The sequence below is a fragment of the Rhinoderma darwinii genome, chromosome 2 (genome assembly GCF_050947455.1).
Source record: "Rhinoderma darwinii isolate aRhiDar2 chromosome 2, aRhiDar2.hap1, whole genome shotgun sequence".
In the NCBI taxonomy this organism is placed as follows: domain Eukaryota; kingdom Metazoa; phylum Chordata; class Amphibia; order Anura; family Rhinodermatidae; genus Rhinoderma; species Rhinoderma darwinii.
This window is the reverse complement of record NC_134688.1, coordinates 39450261-39468698: the sequence shown is the minus strand read 5'-3', so window position 1 is coordinate 39468698 and position 18438 is coordinate 39450261. Positions and strand designations below refer to the sequence as shown.

The 18438-nt window shown below is 41.9% G+C and overlaps 1 protein-coding gene across 7 annotated transcripts in view; it reads right to left on the bottom strand.

Annotated features, from left to right (window-relative positions):
* The window catches only part of GRIA4 (glutamate ionotropic receptor AMPA type subunit 4), a 315636-nt gene that overhangs the window by 26193 nt on the left and 271005 nt on the right, over window positions 1-18438 (bottom strand). For all 7 annotated transcript variants that reach the window (XM_075851546.1, XM_075851547.1, XM_075851550.1 and 4 more), the window contains exon 10: window positions 1112-1318. In XM_075851546.1, the coding sequence (XP_075707661.1) occupies window positions 1112-1318 (207 nt within the window). The remainder of the gene's footprint in view (window positions 1-1111; window positions 1319-18438) is intronic.

The window sequence follows — 18438 nt, the reverse complement described above, 5'->3', positions numbered from 1 at the left end:
GCGGTTTTCTCCCACGAGCGGTAAAACCGGCTCGTGGGAGAAAGAAGGGACATGCCCTATCTTTGCGCGATTACGCCTCTGACCTCCCATTGACATCAATGGGAGGCAGAGAAAGTGTATTTCACTGCGTTTTATGCCCGCGGTGCTCAATGGCCGCGGGCGAAAAAGGCAGCGGAAATCGGCGCGCAAGCAGAGGAAAATCTGCCTCAAACTTCCAAACTGAGTTTTGAGGCCGATTTTCCGCCTGCAAAAAACTGCCCACTTAAAATATTTATGGTATATCCCCAGGTGGAAGTCCCACATTAGTGACCTCATCCATTTAGAAAATCCGAAGTGTCAGGATTGTGAATAGACATCCCGTCCTGGCTGGAAGAGATGTCTATTCACTCTCAAGACACTTCAGTAAAGTTAATGTGTGAGTATGTGACAGCACAGCGTGATCTCGCAAGATCACTATGTGCTGAGCACATGAATGGAGAGAAGTGTATGACTTATTGGTCAGCGTCATACACTTCTCTTTACAACGCCCACTTGGTCAAAAGCTAAAAACGCCCAGTTGGGCATTAAGAAAGTAATTAGCATAAATCTAAAATAGGTCATAACTTGGTCAAAATTTTTTGTTTTTCTAAATAAAAAACACTCCTGTTATCTACATTACAGCGCCAATCACATTATGAAGGAGATAGGGCACTTATAATGTGGTGACAGATCCTCTTTAACTTTTTAGCTCCCTGCAGTCAGACCCATCAAGATCAGCTCACCGTCTTGGGGTTTGGCAGCGGGTCTTATGAAAGTGGGGTGTCCTGTGTGGACAACCCTTTAAATTCAGCTCTTACACAGAGAACACACTGGATCCACAGATAAGGACACTAGATACAGATTTTGAATATATTTTATACTAACCTAAAAATACAATCTAACACACTCAGTTTCTATTATTCCATTAAACTATTCATTATTATCATATTGTAGCTCATGGACTATGATCCGGACCAGAGGACCTGTCATCTATGACATCTATATGTCGAAATAGGGCATAAGAATACAGGTTGTTTTCTTGAGACTACCCCCTTTAAACTAGAAGCAAAAGATAAAAAGTTGAGTAGCTTACCCCATATACAAGTTCTCCCACCATTCCATTCCAGATTTTTGTATCTGAATCCCTTGCTCCATATTTTCCATCAGGAACAATTGCAATTTTATACTTGATACCAATATGTTTTGCAATTTCATAGGCCAGATCTACACAATATCCTTCAAATTTATCATTTCCTTCCAACATCTCATGGTTTTTCTTGTACATTACATAAGGAGATTCCTATAAGGAAAAGAAGAAAACTTAAAGAAGAAACATGCGTAACCTGCTCTTTGAAGGACCTTCAGGGCCAAAGTGTCTAGACAATGGTATAGTCAACGACATCTTTAAAACTTGAAAAGTAAAAAATTTGACGATGTAATCTACAGTACAAATTACAGAAATTGTGATACATTTACAAGTTTTCAACCATCTGACAAGTATAAAGAGTATTATGACCTTTAAAGGACTTTAACCATAACCCTTTTGTTCCAATGTATTTTCACTTTTCAAAAATGTATGTAGGGGACCGGCATAGACTGGTCAAATCTCCATTTCCTATTTTTTGTGTGAACATGGACTGTGCTTCCTTTTTCCAAAAAGTGTTAAAGAAGTGGCCTGAGGGGACGATTGACAGCACCGAGCCTTTTTGTCCTAACTCGATGAGGTGCGATAATATCAGTAGAAGTGGTTCTCACTTTGAAATTTGCTATGTGGCCCCTTTGTGTACTTTTAAACACCACTGGTGGCTACTGTAATATTTTATGGATTCTGTGGGTTATGGATTATATAAAGGTTAAAATACCCTTTAAAATGCAAATTTGAAGTGCATTTTAAATAATAAGAAAAATAAACAAATAGTTGTTTTTTTTAACCACAAACAGGAATGTAAATTTAACATTATATAGACATAAAAAGTAGCAAAAATAATACACAATATAGTAATTATACAACAGATGTGTTCATAATACAAGAACAATAAGCACATAAGATTTAACAGCAAATAAAATGAATACAAAAAATTCACAATTCTTCTAAAATAACTGTGAATCTCTTACTTATAATTCCACCTTCTTTTCGTTTCTTTTTGTGCTAGTCCTTTGTGATATTTCTGGTTTAATTATTGTGTCTCTTATTACACTTTCTAAAGTGGATAATGACAGTATTATATAAGGGGTTTTCTAGATCAATACAAGTGGAGCACATTTTTGATAACCAAGAAAATCCACATCGAAACTACTTTTTATTAATTGCACAAGACAAGAAAAATAATTTGGCATTTGTTTCCTATTTGGGTTATTGTACAAAGATGTTCTTGGAATTGTGCAGTAACATACTGTATCCCATGCACTGCATTGTTGTCATAGTTATGTAAAAAAAAATCCCACCAGAAAATATTGATTATTGTTTTTAATTAGAACTTTTATTAAAACATTATATCTAAAGCAATATTCCGATAGTCTTACATCTATGGACCAGCTTTAGGCCAGACCTTTGGGTATTTAGATGGATAAATTAGGCAGAGCTGCACTACCAGACACAGCCAAAAGTGGCCCTGTTTTTGAAAGAAAGCAGACATGTCATTCTAATCTCATACAAACCCTTTAAGCACATCTTTTTACACCATTTTCTGCTGATAAATGTCGTAATATACCTTTATGGCGGTTGGCGCGTTGTTTTCTGATACAGATCTGCAAATCCCCTCCATAGACAGAGCTAAATGAAAATATTTTGACTACTTGCAGTTACCACTAGGGGGCGTTTACTGCACACTGTTTCATTATTGAGTTCAGTATACAATAAACTATGAAGCTTCCCTTAGTGGCGGCAGAAGGAAGCCAATACTTTATAATTTAAGTAAACTTTTTGGTACCTTGAGAGAGGCCTACCAGCATTTGAAACTTGCCAATACTCAAATGTAAGCAGGCAGGGTCTTTAACGTTCTGGAAGATGCTTTATTATTATTATTATTATTATAATTGGACAACTTATTAATTTATTATTGCCATACGTTATTCTTCTGCCGTTAACAACAGTGTCTAAAGTAGTTAATAACATTGGATGTTGGCTTAATATGGGTTGAATTTAACATGAATACAGAGCTGATTAGGGTTTCATTGGCCTACCAAAGAAAAATTATAATTTGGGCCCCCCTATATCTGGTCCACTTATAATTTCATCATAATCTTTGTTTGTATCACTGTACACTCAGGACAAATCATCAACAAGATCTAATAGGTTATTTGTGAATCAACCCATAAAAAAGATGACAATTAATTGGGACCAAAGTCAGCACCTTATGGGGTTGTCTTCAGCTGGACCATTATGGTCCATTATTGTACAAGATCATCTGGTACTCAGTCCAACCTATGTCTGCAGAAGTTGTGTTATATATAATGTGTTGCAGGTATATATAATAATGAACACATTGCAGATGTCTACTTGACCAGAGCTTTACTTTTCATTAAAGGGAATGCATCACACACACACACACACACACACACACACACACACACACGCACGCACGCACGCACGCACGAACACACGCACACACACACACACACACACACACACACACACACACACAATGTGTGTCTACCCCCTATTATCAATAGTGGATCCTGTGTTATCTATATAGAGGTATTACCTATCATTGTAATCCTGCCTGTGATGATAATGAGATGACTGGTGAGAAGTGATCTCTACAGAACAGGAAGGGTCATTCTATTATTAATGGTGGATCCTGTGTTATCTATATAGAGGTGTTACCTGTCATTGTAATCCTGCCTGTGATGATAATGAGATGACTGATGAGAAGTGATCTCTACAGAACAGGAAGGGTCAGTCAGTTATGAATGGTGGATCCTGTCTTATCTATATATGTAGGTGTTACCTTTCATTGTAATCCCGCCTGTAATGTTGAGATGACTGCAAAGAAGTGATCGCTACAGAACAGGAAGGGTCAGTCTTTTATGAATGGTGGATCCTGTCTTATCTATATATGTAGGTGTTACCTTTAATTGTAATCCCGCCTGTAATGATGAGATGACTGCAAAGAAGTGATCGCTACAGAACAGGAAGGGCCAGTCTATTATGAGGCTCAGTGGTCAGAGTGAAAACTGCAAGATTTTAGGATTCTTTTTTTAATATAGATATATAGAATTATATAGAAAATTTAAAATAAAATTACCAAAAATTCTTAAAAAATCATAAAAACTGTCATTTTCTGATGACACATTCCCTTTAATAAACATTATAGGTTGTATTTAGGGTCCCTTTTCTTTTCTCTACTACAGTCCCACTTAAAAAGGACTCTATTTCACAGGATGCACTTTAAAAAGGACATTTTACATAATGTAGAAGTTTTTATATTTTCTCAGTACAGTTGTAATGACGTTTTATCTGGTTTTTAACACAATATTATATATTTTCTTATACTTCAGGCCTCCTACCACACTCAAACGATTGAGCTTAGCACATCTATCGGCAAAAACATCTATCATGGTCAAGTAGGTCATCACAAAAGCAAAGTAAGCTACACTAGTTAAAGTAAAGAATATATAGAATCAGCTACAGTAAAAACAGAGAATGTTGGCTTCTATGTAGGTAGGAAGGATGTAAGGAGTCACTAGTCACTATTTTGGAACAAATGACTTTTCAGATAAAGTATAATAATGGAAATGGATATTCGACCTACTGTGTTCTGACCCGACAGCTATACCAGAATATAAATCACTGAAAATATCCATGAATCTGAGGTTTTGAAGATATAATGTTATGAAAGGGCAGACTATTCAGGTCCCTTCCTCTAAACATCAGAACTATAAATGCTATGCCAAATAATATACACAAGAGGAAACCTTCTCTCACATTGAATGGATTGTGTGTGATAGAAAGAACTAGTTACACAATTCTGGAGAATTTACAGTAAGTCTGGGTTCAAAGGAATAAAGTGGAGAAAAGGTCTAGTGCTGGAGATACTTGAAAAACCTTTACATTGTTCTGGTCTACAAGATATTGGATGCAAGTCAATTTGCCCTACCAATCCTATAATAGAGCCTATAATATTATCTGTAATATACTATATTATCTGTAATATACTAGAGGCTTCAATATTCTTTGTCCTAAATTTGAGTTCAGGTCTATTGAAAGCCCCTAAAATCCATAAAAGAAATCCCAAAACCTTTTGTGTACTATCATGTGTACTATCATGGGTAAGGCTCCACAGTGACAATCTCTATGTCCACTACACTATATTGATTAGCTTAACCCCTTAATGACCGGGCCTGAAAAGACCTTAATGACCAGCTCAATTTTTCTGTTTTTGCCTCTCTGCGTTTCAGCAGCCATAACTTTTGTATTTTTTCATTGACGTGGCTGTACGAGGCCTTGTTTTATGCAAGAGAAAATAGTATTTTTTTTCCCACAGTTTGGGGGTAAAATTTTTTTTTTTACGGCGTGAATATAAGAAAAAGCGATTCTCGGAATAGTTTTTTTTGTTTACTTTTTATCCCGTTCACGCTTCACGCTAAATAACCCATTAGATTAATTCTTCAGGTTATTACGGTCGTGTAGATACCTAATATGTGTAGGTTTTTTGTTTTTATTTAGTGGAGGGGCAATAAAATGTATTTTATGCAAAATAAAGACTCTTTTTGGGACTTTTTTTATTTATTTATTTGTTTTGTTACTTTTTTTTTAAAATCCCATCAAGGGATAACTTTATTTGTAACTTTTCTTTTTTAGCATACGCCTGTACGCTAATACATTACACTGTGTCACTATGTCACAGGCCGCTGATCGGGCAGCACATAGTGTGCCCGATCAGCAGGCAAACGGAACAGACAGCCCTGGGGTCCTTTGAAGGTCCCCAGGGCTGACTGCAGAGTGATTCCCCGGTGTTTGATCGCATCACCGGAATCCCGGTGATGCAATCAAAGAGGGGAATTCCCTTTGATCATGCTGCGGTCACGGACCGCGGTAATCAAAGGATTAAACAGCTGGGGTCCGAATGTTTGCCGACCCCAGCTGTATTCAGGAGGCTGCTCTAGGATCAGGATCTGTAAGTTACAGCTCCTGCTTAGAGGATGAGCGCTCACACGAGCGCTCAACAGCCTCTCCTACATCGACAGTTGGCCTAAATAATTTATTTTTTTTACATTTCCAAAATGTATCAATAATTATTCCTATCACACACAGTGATGTCACCGATCCTGAGACTGAAGAAGCCTTCAACTTTTTTTCCCTGCACAAAGTTGCTCCCGGCCACTGGCAGTGAAGCAAACTGCAGCACGGCACCACTTGAATGTAGCTGTGATGTGATGTGGTTTCTTGGCTGATCAGTGAGGTCATGCTGGCTCTCGCACAATGGCATAGCACAGAGGATCGGCACTCCAGCTTGAAAAAGACCCAACCACTGTAATGGGTCGAAATTCATTGATAAAAGATGCTGTATTTTCAATTACTATTTAACACCTATGGAAATTTTTTTTTGAGTGGAGAACAGTCCATGTGAGTATGTTCACCCTAACAACGTATAGAATCTGTTGCTATCTCAATTGGGAATGTATTCGCTCATCCTTAACTCTAAGACATTAAAATAAGTAATGTTCTGTTGTATCATTTATTTCTGCCCTCGAATATGATCATTTCTATTTATGTATGACACTTTAATAAATGTGCTTAATCTGCCGGATGACACCATTATCAGCTTGATCTGTATCGATGATAAGAAACACTGATGCAGATCAAATGACTTCTCAAAATTTTGTGATAAATTAAAAATGGGCATTGTAAACCTGAATTTCTGGCTGACGTACATGCCTAAGATGTTTTTTCTAGAGGAAGACAAAGCGTGGAAGGCGCAAATGTGTCTACAATACTGGAATGGCAATATAGGGAATTAAATCAGAAGGCATGAAGAGCTTATAATTTGCTTTGTTTTACAGACTAGTGATTAGCAATAGTGACCTAAGATCTGCTCATCTCCAAGGCAACAAAGAATTCCTTTTTGTTCCCTTTCATATGTCCTAACATGGTGTATATATATTGTGCAAGTGGGAAGATACAGAGAGATGGCTCATCCTTATTATATAAATATATGTAGCGTAACCTCTCCAAAAGACTATGGCACTATTTTTCACTGCAATACTGAACAAGCAAACAAGTCTTGAGCTACCTATTTTATCTATCTATCTATCTATCTATCTATCTATCTATCTATCTATCTATCTATCTATCTATCTATCTATCTATCTATCTATCTATCTATCTATCTATCTATCTATCTATCTATCTATCTATCTATCTGTAGCGTCCATGGCCATGGGCCATCGGGTTTACTCACCTCCCGACGCTCGCAGCCATGCATCCGTGAGCGCTGGTCCCCATCTCCTTCCTAGGAGACGCCAGCGCTCACTTCCGCTCCGTTCTGCTGTGTCCCGTAGGGTGCGTGTGCACGCTCGTGCCTGTCCTTAAATGTTCCTGATGTGCGCGCGCCGGCCCTTTAAGGACAGGCACAAGCGTGCGCACATCAGGAAATCATCATCATCAATGGCCCATGATTTCCTGGCCTATAAGAAGGCCCCAGCCCTTCTGATCCTTGCATGAGCGTTGTTAGTTTATCCCTGTCTGTCTTGCAAATGGTCCCTTAGTGTTTCCCGTTCCAGTTGTTACCTGTGCCCTGTTACCTGTTCCTGTATCCCGTACTGTTCTTGTTCCTGTGCCTACCAGTGTTGGAGTCGTGTCTGCTGCACCTGCTGTCGTTTGCCACGTCCAGTGTCTTCTGCCACGTCCAGTGTCTTCTGCCACATCCAGTGTCTTCTGCCACGTCCAGTGTCTTTTGCGACATCAGATACTGCCTGCCACGTCTGGCGCTACCTGCTGCCCCGGCCTCCATCTGTGCTGAAGCCACAGCCACCGACTGGACTAGTTCAGGTACCCAAGCGTTACTATCTACTATTGACTTTCATATAGACTGTGACCTGGTCAGCTGCCTCTCCCCTACGGCAGGGCGGCCTAGTGGGTCCACATACCCTGTGACCGTGACAGTACGCTCAGGCCATGGAACCCACTGACTAGCCCAAGACCACTGTCCAGAAGATACAGACGGAGATGCATGACCTACGCACACATCAGGATCAACTCCTTGAGGCTGTGAATTCTATCCTGGTCCGTCGGGATCTACTCACTGTTCCACCCCCGGTTCTTCCTCCTGAAGCTGTTGCTGTGCCACCGCCCGTTTCTCCTCCTGTTTGTTCCGGATCCACAGTTCCTCTGCCTCTTCCTCCTTGCTACGACGGTGATCCCAGCGCTTGTAGAGGATTTATTAACAAATGCACGGGTCATTTTAGGTTACGGGCTCATCTCTTCCCCTCCGAGGAAGCCAAGGCAGCATTTATCATCTCCCTTCTTGCTGGCAAGGCCCTCGCATGGGCGAACCCAATCTTGGAGCAACAAGGACCTGTATCCTCGGGCCTAGCCTTGTTCCTTCAGTCCTTTAGTGCCGTATTCGAGGTGCCGGGTCGAACATCCTCTGCCGCAGCTACTCTGTTGACCCTCAAGCAAAAGGGTTCCACAGTAGGGGAGTATGCTATCTCCTTTGGTACCCTGGCAGCTGAGCTGACATGCAACAATGAGGCATTGGTGTCGACCTTCTGGCAGGGACTGTTCTCTAACATCAAGAACGAACTGGCAGCGCGCGACCTTCCTTCTACCTTGGATGCCCTCATCCTGTTAGCCACCCGGGTTGATATGAGAATCCGGGAGCGAACTCAAGAGGTTCGACAGGAGAGCCAGGTCCACAGACCAGCACCCTCGGTCCAGAGACCACTTTTGCCTTCCCCTAGTGCGCTACCTGAAGAACCCATGCAGGTAGACAAAGTCTGGTTATCTGAACAGGAGAAGCAGCGCAGATGCTCCTCTGGACTATGTATGTATTCTGGCCTCAAAGGTCATTTTGTGCGCAAATGCCCACAGAACCCGGGAAACTCCAGTACCTAGGGTTGGTTGGAGAGGCAACTCTAGGTGGAACGTCTTCAAACGTTAAAACCTCTCCCAAATGATCGATTCCTGTGGCCATCGTCTCCGGAGAGACGTCACATCCTTCCTCCGCCTATCTTTAATCTGGAGCGGCTGCTAATTTCATCCAGCAGGATCTAGTGGATCGTTTACGTCTACCCACAGTCCACCTGGAGAGACCCCTGGCTGTTGCCTCTGTGAATGGTTTCCCCATTGCACGATCCGATTATGCTCATCATGGAGCCATTGACGGTACGGGTCGGAGCTCTTCACTCAGAGCAGATTACCTTCCTGGTACTACCTAAGGCTATCAATCCTATCCTGCTGGGTCTGCCATGGCTCCGTCTACACACCCCGGTTCTTGACTGGAGTTCCGGAGAAGTTCTTCAATGGAGTTTCAGATGCCATAGCCGTTGCCTGTCACAAGTCCGTCCTGTTATGCCTTCTCTGCCTCAATCACTCTCCGGTCCACCATCTCAGTATCCCAGTTTTGCGGATGTCTTCTGCAAATGAGAGGCTGAGACGTTGCAGCCACATCAGAATTATGACTGTCCCATTGAACTGGTTCCTAATGCTTCTCTTCCCCGTGGACGGTTATATCCTCTCTCCTTGAGACTTTATGTCAGCCTGTATCAAGGAGAATTTGGAGAGGGGTTTTATACGGAAATCTTCCTCCCCGGCTGGGGCCGGCTTCTTCTTCGTTAAGAAGAGAGATGGATCTATTCGACCCTGCATTGACTACTGTGGTCTCAACCAGATCACGGTCAAGAACAAATACCCGTTGCTACTTATATCCAAGCTGTTTGATCGCATACGAGGAGCCATTTTTTTTTCTAAGTTAGATCTGCGGGGGGCTTATAACCTAATCCGGATTCGCCGGGGTGACGAATGGAAGACGGCATTTAACACGATGGGCACTACGAATAGCTAGTGATGCCCTTCGGACTGTGTAACGCTCCCGCAGTATTTCAGGAATTGGACAATGATATATTCCGAGATCTCCTCTATATGTATGTTGTAGTTTATCTCGATGATATTTTGATTTTCTCCCCAGATCTGATGACCCATCGGAGGCATGTCTGTCAAGTTCTTCGACGACTAAGAGAAAATCGCATATACGCCAAGTTGGAGAAGTGCGTCTTTGAAAAGAAGTCTTTGCCCTTCCTGGGCTACATCATCTTGGATCAGGGTCTTAAGATGGATCCTGAGAAACTAAAGTCTGTCCTGGAGTGGCCACGTCCTCGAGGCCTAAGGGCCATACAACGGTTCCTGGGATTCGCCAATTTCTACCGGCAGTTTATTCCAAACTTTTCATCTCTGACGGCTCCCATCTCTACCCTTACCAAGAAGGGTGTGAATGCCAAGGTATGGACTCCAGATGCAGAGTCCGCATTCATTAGCCTCAAGAAAGCCTTCACTTCAGCTTCGATCCTCCATCATCCTGACGTATCTCGACAGTTCTCATTGGAGGTGGACGCTTCCTCTGTTGGTGCAGGTGCACTTCTGTTCCAGAGGAGCTCTAAAGGAAAGGCAGTAGTATGTGGCTACTACTCAAGACTTTTTTCTTCTGCTGAGCGCAATTATTCTATTGGAGATCGGGAGCTACTGGCCATCAAATTGGCTCTGGAGGAGTGGAGACATCTTCTAGAGGGCGCAGCTCACCCCATCTTGATCTACACCAATCACAAAAACCTTACCTACCTTCAGTCCACTCAAAGACTGAATCCTCGTCAAGCCAGGTGGTCGCTGTTCTTCACCCGTTTCCAGTTTCTGCTCCACTACCGTCCCGCTGACAAGAATGTGAGGGCCAATGCCCTGTCCGGATCGTTTGAGACGGAAGACACAGTGGAGTCCCTTCAGACTATCATAGACCCGTCCTGCATTGTCACTGCTAATCCTCTGAAGATTAGAGACATCCCTCCAGGGAGGACTTTTGTTTGGTTGGCAGACAGGAGAAGAATTCTCCGCTGGGGACACAGTACTAAACTAGCTGGGCACGCTGGTGTCCATAAGACTCGAGACCTGATTGCTCGTCACTTCTGGTGGCCCACGCTACCTAAAGATGTTCTGGACTTTGTCTCTTCTTGCACTGTGTGTGCTTCTAACAATGTTACTCACTCCAAGACGGCCGGCCTGCTTCAACCTCTGCCTGTACCCAATGCCCCCTGGCAGAACATTGCAATGGACTTTGTCACAGACCTTCCCCCCTCAGAAGGATGCAACACTGTCTGGGTGGTGGTGGACCGGTTCTCTAAGATGGCACATTTTATCCCGCTGACCGGCCTACCTTCTGCTACTCGACTGGCGAGTCTCTTCATTCAACACATCTTTCGCTTGCATGGCTTGCCTCTTCACATTGTGTCCGACCAGCGGGTTCAGTTTACCTCAAAGTTCTGGAGATCCCTCTGTAAATTCCTGGATGTGAGATGGGACTTTTTTTTACTCAGCCTATCACCCCCAATCCAATGAGCAAGTTGAGAGGATCAACCAGATCATGGAGAATTATCTTTGCCACTTCATCTCTTCACAGCATGATAACTGGGTACAGCTTCTTCCATGGGCCAAATTCTCATACAACAACCACACAAGTTAATCCACTATTTCCACTCCATTTCACATTGTGTACAGTCAACATCCTAGAGTCCCTCTTCCAGTGTCGACTGCATCTCAGGTACCCTGCTGCTGACTCTGCATATGGGGACTTTCTGCAAATCTGGCAACAGACCCGGTCCTCTATTTTGCTGGCAGTCGATCGCATGAAGCGAAAGGCAGATACAAAGAGAAGAGAGCTGCCTCAGTATCTTCCGGGTACTAAAGTCTGGCTGTCCTCTCTGAACATTTGCTTGAAGGTACTCTCATACAAGTTTGCTCCCAGGCTCCTTGGTCGATTCTGCAACATATAAACACTGTCTCCTATAAGCTGCGGCTGCCTCCTACCCTTAGAATCCCCAACTCCTTCCTTGTGTCCCTCCTGAAACCAGTGGTCCTGAACCGCTACAGCAAGACTTCTAGTTCCACAGATGCTCCCAGCGGTTCTTCTGATGTATTCGAGGTGAGGGAGATCGTGGACTGCAAGAGGGAGGAGGAAGGACTTTCTATTTGGTGGACTGGAGAGGGTTTGATCCTGAGGAGCCAGAAGAGAACCTCAGCGCTCCTGCGCTTACTAAAAAATTCCTCTCTCGCTTTGGCCCCAAGAAGAGGGGGCGTAAGAGGGGGGATACTGTAGCGTCCATGGCCACGGGCCGTCGGGTTTACTCACCTCTTGATGCCTGCAGCCATGGATCCGTGAGTGCTGGTCCCAATATCCTTCCTAGGAGATGCCAGCGCTCACTTCCGCTCCGTTCTGCTGTGTCCCGTAGGGTGCACGCGCACGCTCTGGCCCGTCCTTAAAGGGACAGGGCGCGCACATCAGGAAATCATCATCATCAACGGCCCATGATTTCCTGGCCTATAAGAAGGCCCCAGCCCTTCTGACTAGTTTAGGTGCCCAAGCGTTACTATCTACTATTGACTTTCATATAGACTGTAACCTGGTCAGCTGCCTCTCCGCTACGGCGGAGCGGCCTAGTGGGTCGACATACCCTGTGACCGTGACACTATCTATCTATCTATCTATCTATCTATCTATCTATCTATCTATCTATCTATCTATCTATCTATCTAGGCAAATAAATGTATCCAGCAGCACCGGCAAACAGTGGGTGCAAATCCTCAGGAACAGACCACGTTCCAAAACTCGATAGTATTAAAAAAATAGGCAGCACTCCGCAGTAAATGTGAATAAAAGGGTACTTTTATTGCCCCCTGTGCAACGTTTCAGCTCTGTCCTCTAGAGCCTTTCTCAAGCCAAGCCAAGCTTGAGAAAGGCTCTAGAGGACAGAGCTGAAACGTTGCACAGGGGGCAATAAAAGTACCCTTTTATTCACATTTACTGCGGAGTGCTGCCTATTTTTTTAATACTATCTATCTATCTATCTATCTATCTATCTATCTATCTATCTATCTATCTTTAACAGTGGTTCCAATATGTATCCCATTCATAGAGAACAGGTTTGTTTAGTAAGTTGGGGTGTTACATGTGCTAGTTCTAAGTTATAATAAAACAATATAGTACATGGTACATAGCTTGGGGTAGGTAGGCAAATCCAAAAAATGAAAACAAGTGTCTGCAAACAAAATATTTGGAAGCTAATATAAGGCGCAACAAACGAACCCGGCCCGGAGGCCCTTGGGTTTCTGAAATGAGAAGCTTGTGCAGGGCTTCTCAGGAAGAGGTCCAGAGGTATAGCAATATTCCATTACTAAAAAGAGTCATTAAAATAACTACATAAAAAAAGTCTAAGAAACAAAAGAGAGAAGACAAGTGGGAACAAGGGGATGCAAAGAGATAGAAAAATAAATCGGGTGGTGGAAGCTACTACTTCTAATTACTTCTTGAAAGATGGGGGAAGGTAGAGCAGTGATACCAAGGTTTCTTAAGCCAGTCAACACCTGCTGGACCAACTATGGTTTGTACTTCTATTCACCAAAGTGCCTATGTTTCTGTTTATTTATCTAATATCTCTTTCTCTATGTGTTTTTCCTTTCTACCTTTAAAGCAGAACTCCACCTGGAATTTTTTTTCTTTCCCTCCATTTGTAAATTAGCTTAGGTGAAAGGTAGTGAAAGTAATTCTCTTACCAGTGTTAGTTTTGTAAAATGATCCGCTCCATTCCATCTGGTCGTTAGATCACTGCACTCTAAATAGCCAAATCCTACAGCAATGGAATGGTAGAATAAACAAGCAGCAGTCCCTCTTCTCCTTGGATGAAGTGTTAGGTGGTATTTATTAGCACCAGGGACCCAATTTGATTTTAGCTATGGGTGTGTGCATATTCTATGAATCATTCTAATAGCTACTCTTCTAGTTTGCTTTGATAGTGTTAAGCAGTACATCTCTTTACCCAAGATATGGAACTGACTAATGGACCCTTTGGGCAGCAGAATATTACTAAATTAATAAATGTCAATAAAATATGTGACTGAATATAAAAGAGTAAAGATAGCCACAATGTTATGCAAACAACCCCGATTTACTGGAACCGCAGGTCAATTTACCTATCCTGTGGTATTATGATTGAGAAATTGAAAAGGTTCTTCTAGTCTTCTTCTTCAAAATCATCATACCCTCAGAGTGTGCCCAGAAAAACTTACTAAGCTAGATCCCTGTATAGGTAGAATTTTTTTATGTGTAGCACAAGGCTTGGAGGGGCTATTGGATGAACCAGACCAGATGAGCTCCTGAAATATTCACAGGAGGATCCTTAAAGAGGTTCTGTCTTTAGTTTAGTAATGCCCTATCTCCTAACTAATCTAATAGGCGCTGTCACACTGATAATGATAGTGCAAATTGTGTCCCAAAAGTTTATTGTTTTCTAAATATGCAAATGAGGCTATACTAGACAAGTGGGTGTCCACACCAGCGATTCTCCTGAGGTGGAGCCTCCTCACAGCCTCTGACGCTGTCCTATCAGCATGAAGCTGCTTCACACATTGTGGGAGACTGAGGCTTGGGGGATCACTTAAAACAGCTATATATCGTGCTGTGGACCACCAAGAAGAGGGGTTCTGGTGGCATATGAAAGATGATATCTTTCATATGGCACAAGGATCACAGTTCTAGCTGTGACACAACCAGAGGTATCACCAGTTGAAAACTCAGTCGGGAATGGAAGGTGTATACTATATGATCACGCTGTGTTGCTGGGCAGGGAAGGGGGAGAAGCTGTATGCTGATTGGACAGCGTCATACAGAAAACATTACACTGCCCAGAGTGAAAAGAAGGTTACCTCCTATTTGGCAAATATAGTCAAATTAACATATTTAGAAAAATGCTCATAACTTTGCAAACAATAAACATTTCTGAAAAAAATCCCACTGTAGTTATCAGCAGCAAAGCGCCTATTAGATTAGTTAGGAGATAGGGCATTAATAAACTAGTGACAGATCCTCTTTAAAGAGTGTCTGCACTAGAAAACACTTGATATGTCATACAGATACATCAGACGTTTTTGTCAGTGGGAGTCCCGGTGATGATACCTCCACTGTTGCTGAATTAAGGTAATAGACGTTCTATGTGAGCCCGTCCTGAGTGCTGATCACAGCCGAAGGTGCAGAGCGCTCAGCTGAGTGCTACTGCACACTCGTTTTAGCGATGGTGGAAGTCCCAGCACCAGGTCCCCCACCGATAAAAACTTATAATAGGTCTCTGTGAAATATTAAAGTGAGCTAAACGTTTGACAAACTTCTGACATGTTCCACCAATCACTAGAACGAAGCAGTTGAAGTGCTCGTGTGAGCGCTCAGCCGCTTCGTGTCTGTTCAGATTTTTCCACAAATAAATGTATCGGTGTACGACTCAATAGAAAGTCTATGAGCCCGTACTCCGATACATCGGCTTTCCGGAAAAAGCCGAACAGACACGGAGCGGCTGAGCGCTCACAAGAGCACTTCAGCTGCTTCGATCTAGCGATTGGTGGGGGTCTCAGTGCTCGGACCCCCACCAATCCAAACTTCTGACATGTCATTATGACATGTCAGTAGTTTGTCAAACATTTAGCTACACTTTAAAAGTAATTTGGAAGTGCAGTAACTTTTTTAAACTCTCTACTCTGACCACCTGCTTTCCAGAAGATTTATATTCCATAGTATACTCTTCAGATTACTTAGAGGATCATTGGCATGGACGAACCAGTCCAGGTGAGCTCATGGGATCTCCACATTGCAGGACGTTAGGTAAAAATGTAGTAGGAGAGATTGTGTCTGGCTCAAAAACTAGACATGTTAACGTCACCTGAAAGGTGACAGCCATATTTTCTTATATTGCATAATGAAAAGCTGTGTAATTTTCAAATATACTTTGTGTATCCATTCCTTACTATTTTCAAGATCACTACTTGCTCTCATTGAATTGTAATGTTCACTATTTACTTTCAGAGGTTGAAAATGTGTTCTGGTCATGTGATGATCACACAGGTGCATGGCTCGTTACAGTACAGTACTGCTAAGAGGATGAGTACGGTGGTGAACCACAGTGAACTAACCACTAGCTACACAGCAGGGTGAACTCAAGGTTTGGGAACTGGGGGCATGTGGGCCCCAGCCCATGGAGTGTCATGTCGCAATTGGGGTCAGGCTCTTCCTACGCTGTATATCATGTATGATGTTGAGTTTTTGCCAAAGCTGAATATGTGGTGTTTTTATTTATTGGGGGTAGAGTCTCTAGGGGATAGCATGTGCACCTCTTATTGACACACATAGTAGATTAGAAAATTGCATATTAGGTAATGAATTAGCTTTATTTGCTAAAACCTAAATACCCCTTTAAACACTCTTATTTGACCAGCTTTATGTATCATGGTATATTCTTTAGACTACCCTATGAAAATAAAGAACGATAGTCTTTGTACAATGGTCCACAGAAACACACTGCTTTAATACGTAAACAAAAATATCAATAAAGAACAGAACATAAGCCAACATAGGCGATACAAGTACATTGGTACAAATCTGGAGCTCACATTCACCAACTTCAAACTGTACACGAAACATATCATTTACCTTATCAATCACAGAGAGTACAAATCTGTGGTGTAGTTTCAGGAACATGCCAAAAAATAGAAAACATGATTTGATATGTCTTTAAATGTTCAGCTTTATTATGGTACAAACAAAATAATACAAAATATGGGAACTTTTATCAATGCCACAACTCTGGAGGTTGCGTGAGCCTTGCACATATACAATGGTCAATAAGATGTAAAAACACAACATTTAAAGGAATACTCAGGGAAAAGTGACACACTGTGTTATGCCTATGGCAAGGCCTGAGGGGGGCGTGGCATACCACAGGGTTTCAAAGAGCAGCAAAGATAGAAGTCATGCCCCACCCCCTCAGTCCCTGCTCTAGGCATTACACAGTGGATCAGTTTTTCTTGAAGCGTCGCTTTCATTTATATAAATTATCTCTTTACAGATTGAGGCAAATAAAATAATTACCAAAATGTATCATAAAACAAATATCAACTATACCAGTCTAAAATATTTCTACTACATACAATGAAAAAATATATAATATACAGAAAGCATAATGTATACTCAATGCATACCTTTATGTACTGGGCTCTTGAAAGTGCAACTTCATCCATAATATAAAATGAAATAATTGAATTCAATTTAGCAAATTTTAAATGAAAAGGGTCTTTAGGTAGCCTTCAAATTTTTTTTAACTATCGTCTAACTTTGGTCATCATTTTATAGGTTACATAAAGAATTCATCTACAGAAAAGGCTGAGTAGCTTTGTAAATAAATTGTATTACTTATCCTGTACAGAGTTATATCCTGCGTAATAATCCGGAGCTCACAATTATGCAAGCTTCAGAGCTGAAATCTCCCAGAATTTCTTGCTGACTCAATGTCTGCACTAATGATTAGGATTCAGAGAGGAGTAGACATTACATCATGCTCTGTACACCGATCTGTTCTAGGGAAAACTAACTGCCCCACTATTATAGTGCTATTAGGGGCAAGTCTGACAACAAGCTTGTTAATTGTTTCCAGTGACAACCAGTAGAAATGTGATTGCAGCTCTGAGCTATGATACAGGTTGTAATTCATGATCAGTTCAAGATAGGTTATTCCCAGAACTTTAGTATGTTCTTTAATCCATGCAATCACAAAATTAGTTTACTATCTATAGTTTGCATTGGGTCAGGTAATTCTTGACAAACTCACATTGATACATTATGTATGTGGGAATTAGGAAAGAAATAGAATATTTAGCAATGAATATCAATTTTAAGGGAACCTCTGACTTAGACCGGCTTCTTCACATACAAGTGTATCTTACAGTTGCCCTTGTAGCGTTGACCTGGATGCAAGGCTGGCCAATTAATCGAAAAATATTCAAAATCGAAATTCAGAGCAATTAATCAACGACATCTTGCGAATTTCAGTTTTATCAATTATTTTGTCCCGGTTTAAACTGTATCTGCATCTTCAGGACACAGGTACATTTAAAACTAATGGTAGAGTAAAGAACCGTAAGGTCCCTACTCTACCATTCACTATATATCGCTGGACGCGAGGCAGTGACATCTTCGTAGATCAGAGGAGTAGAGAGATCTCCTCCATTTGTCATTGGAACAGGGTCAGGTGAGTATGTATATTATTTTTACTAGGGGGCAGTGTCAGGTGGTATATTATATACAGTAGTATACAGCAGGCTCAGGGGATAAATATGAATTCAATGGCGTGGCATGCAAATAGGGGGTGTGGCATAAAAAGGGGTGTGGTCTAAATAAT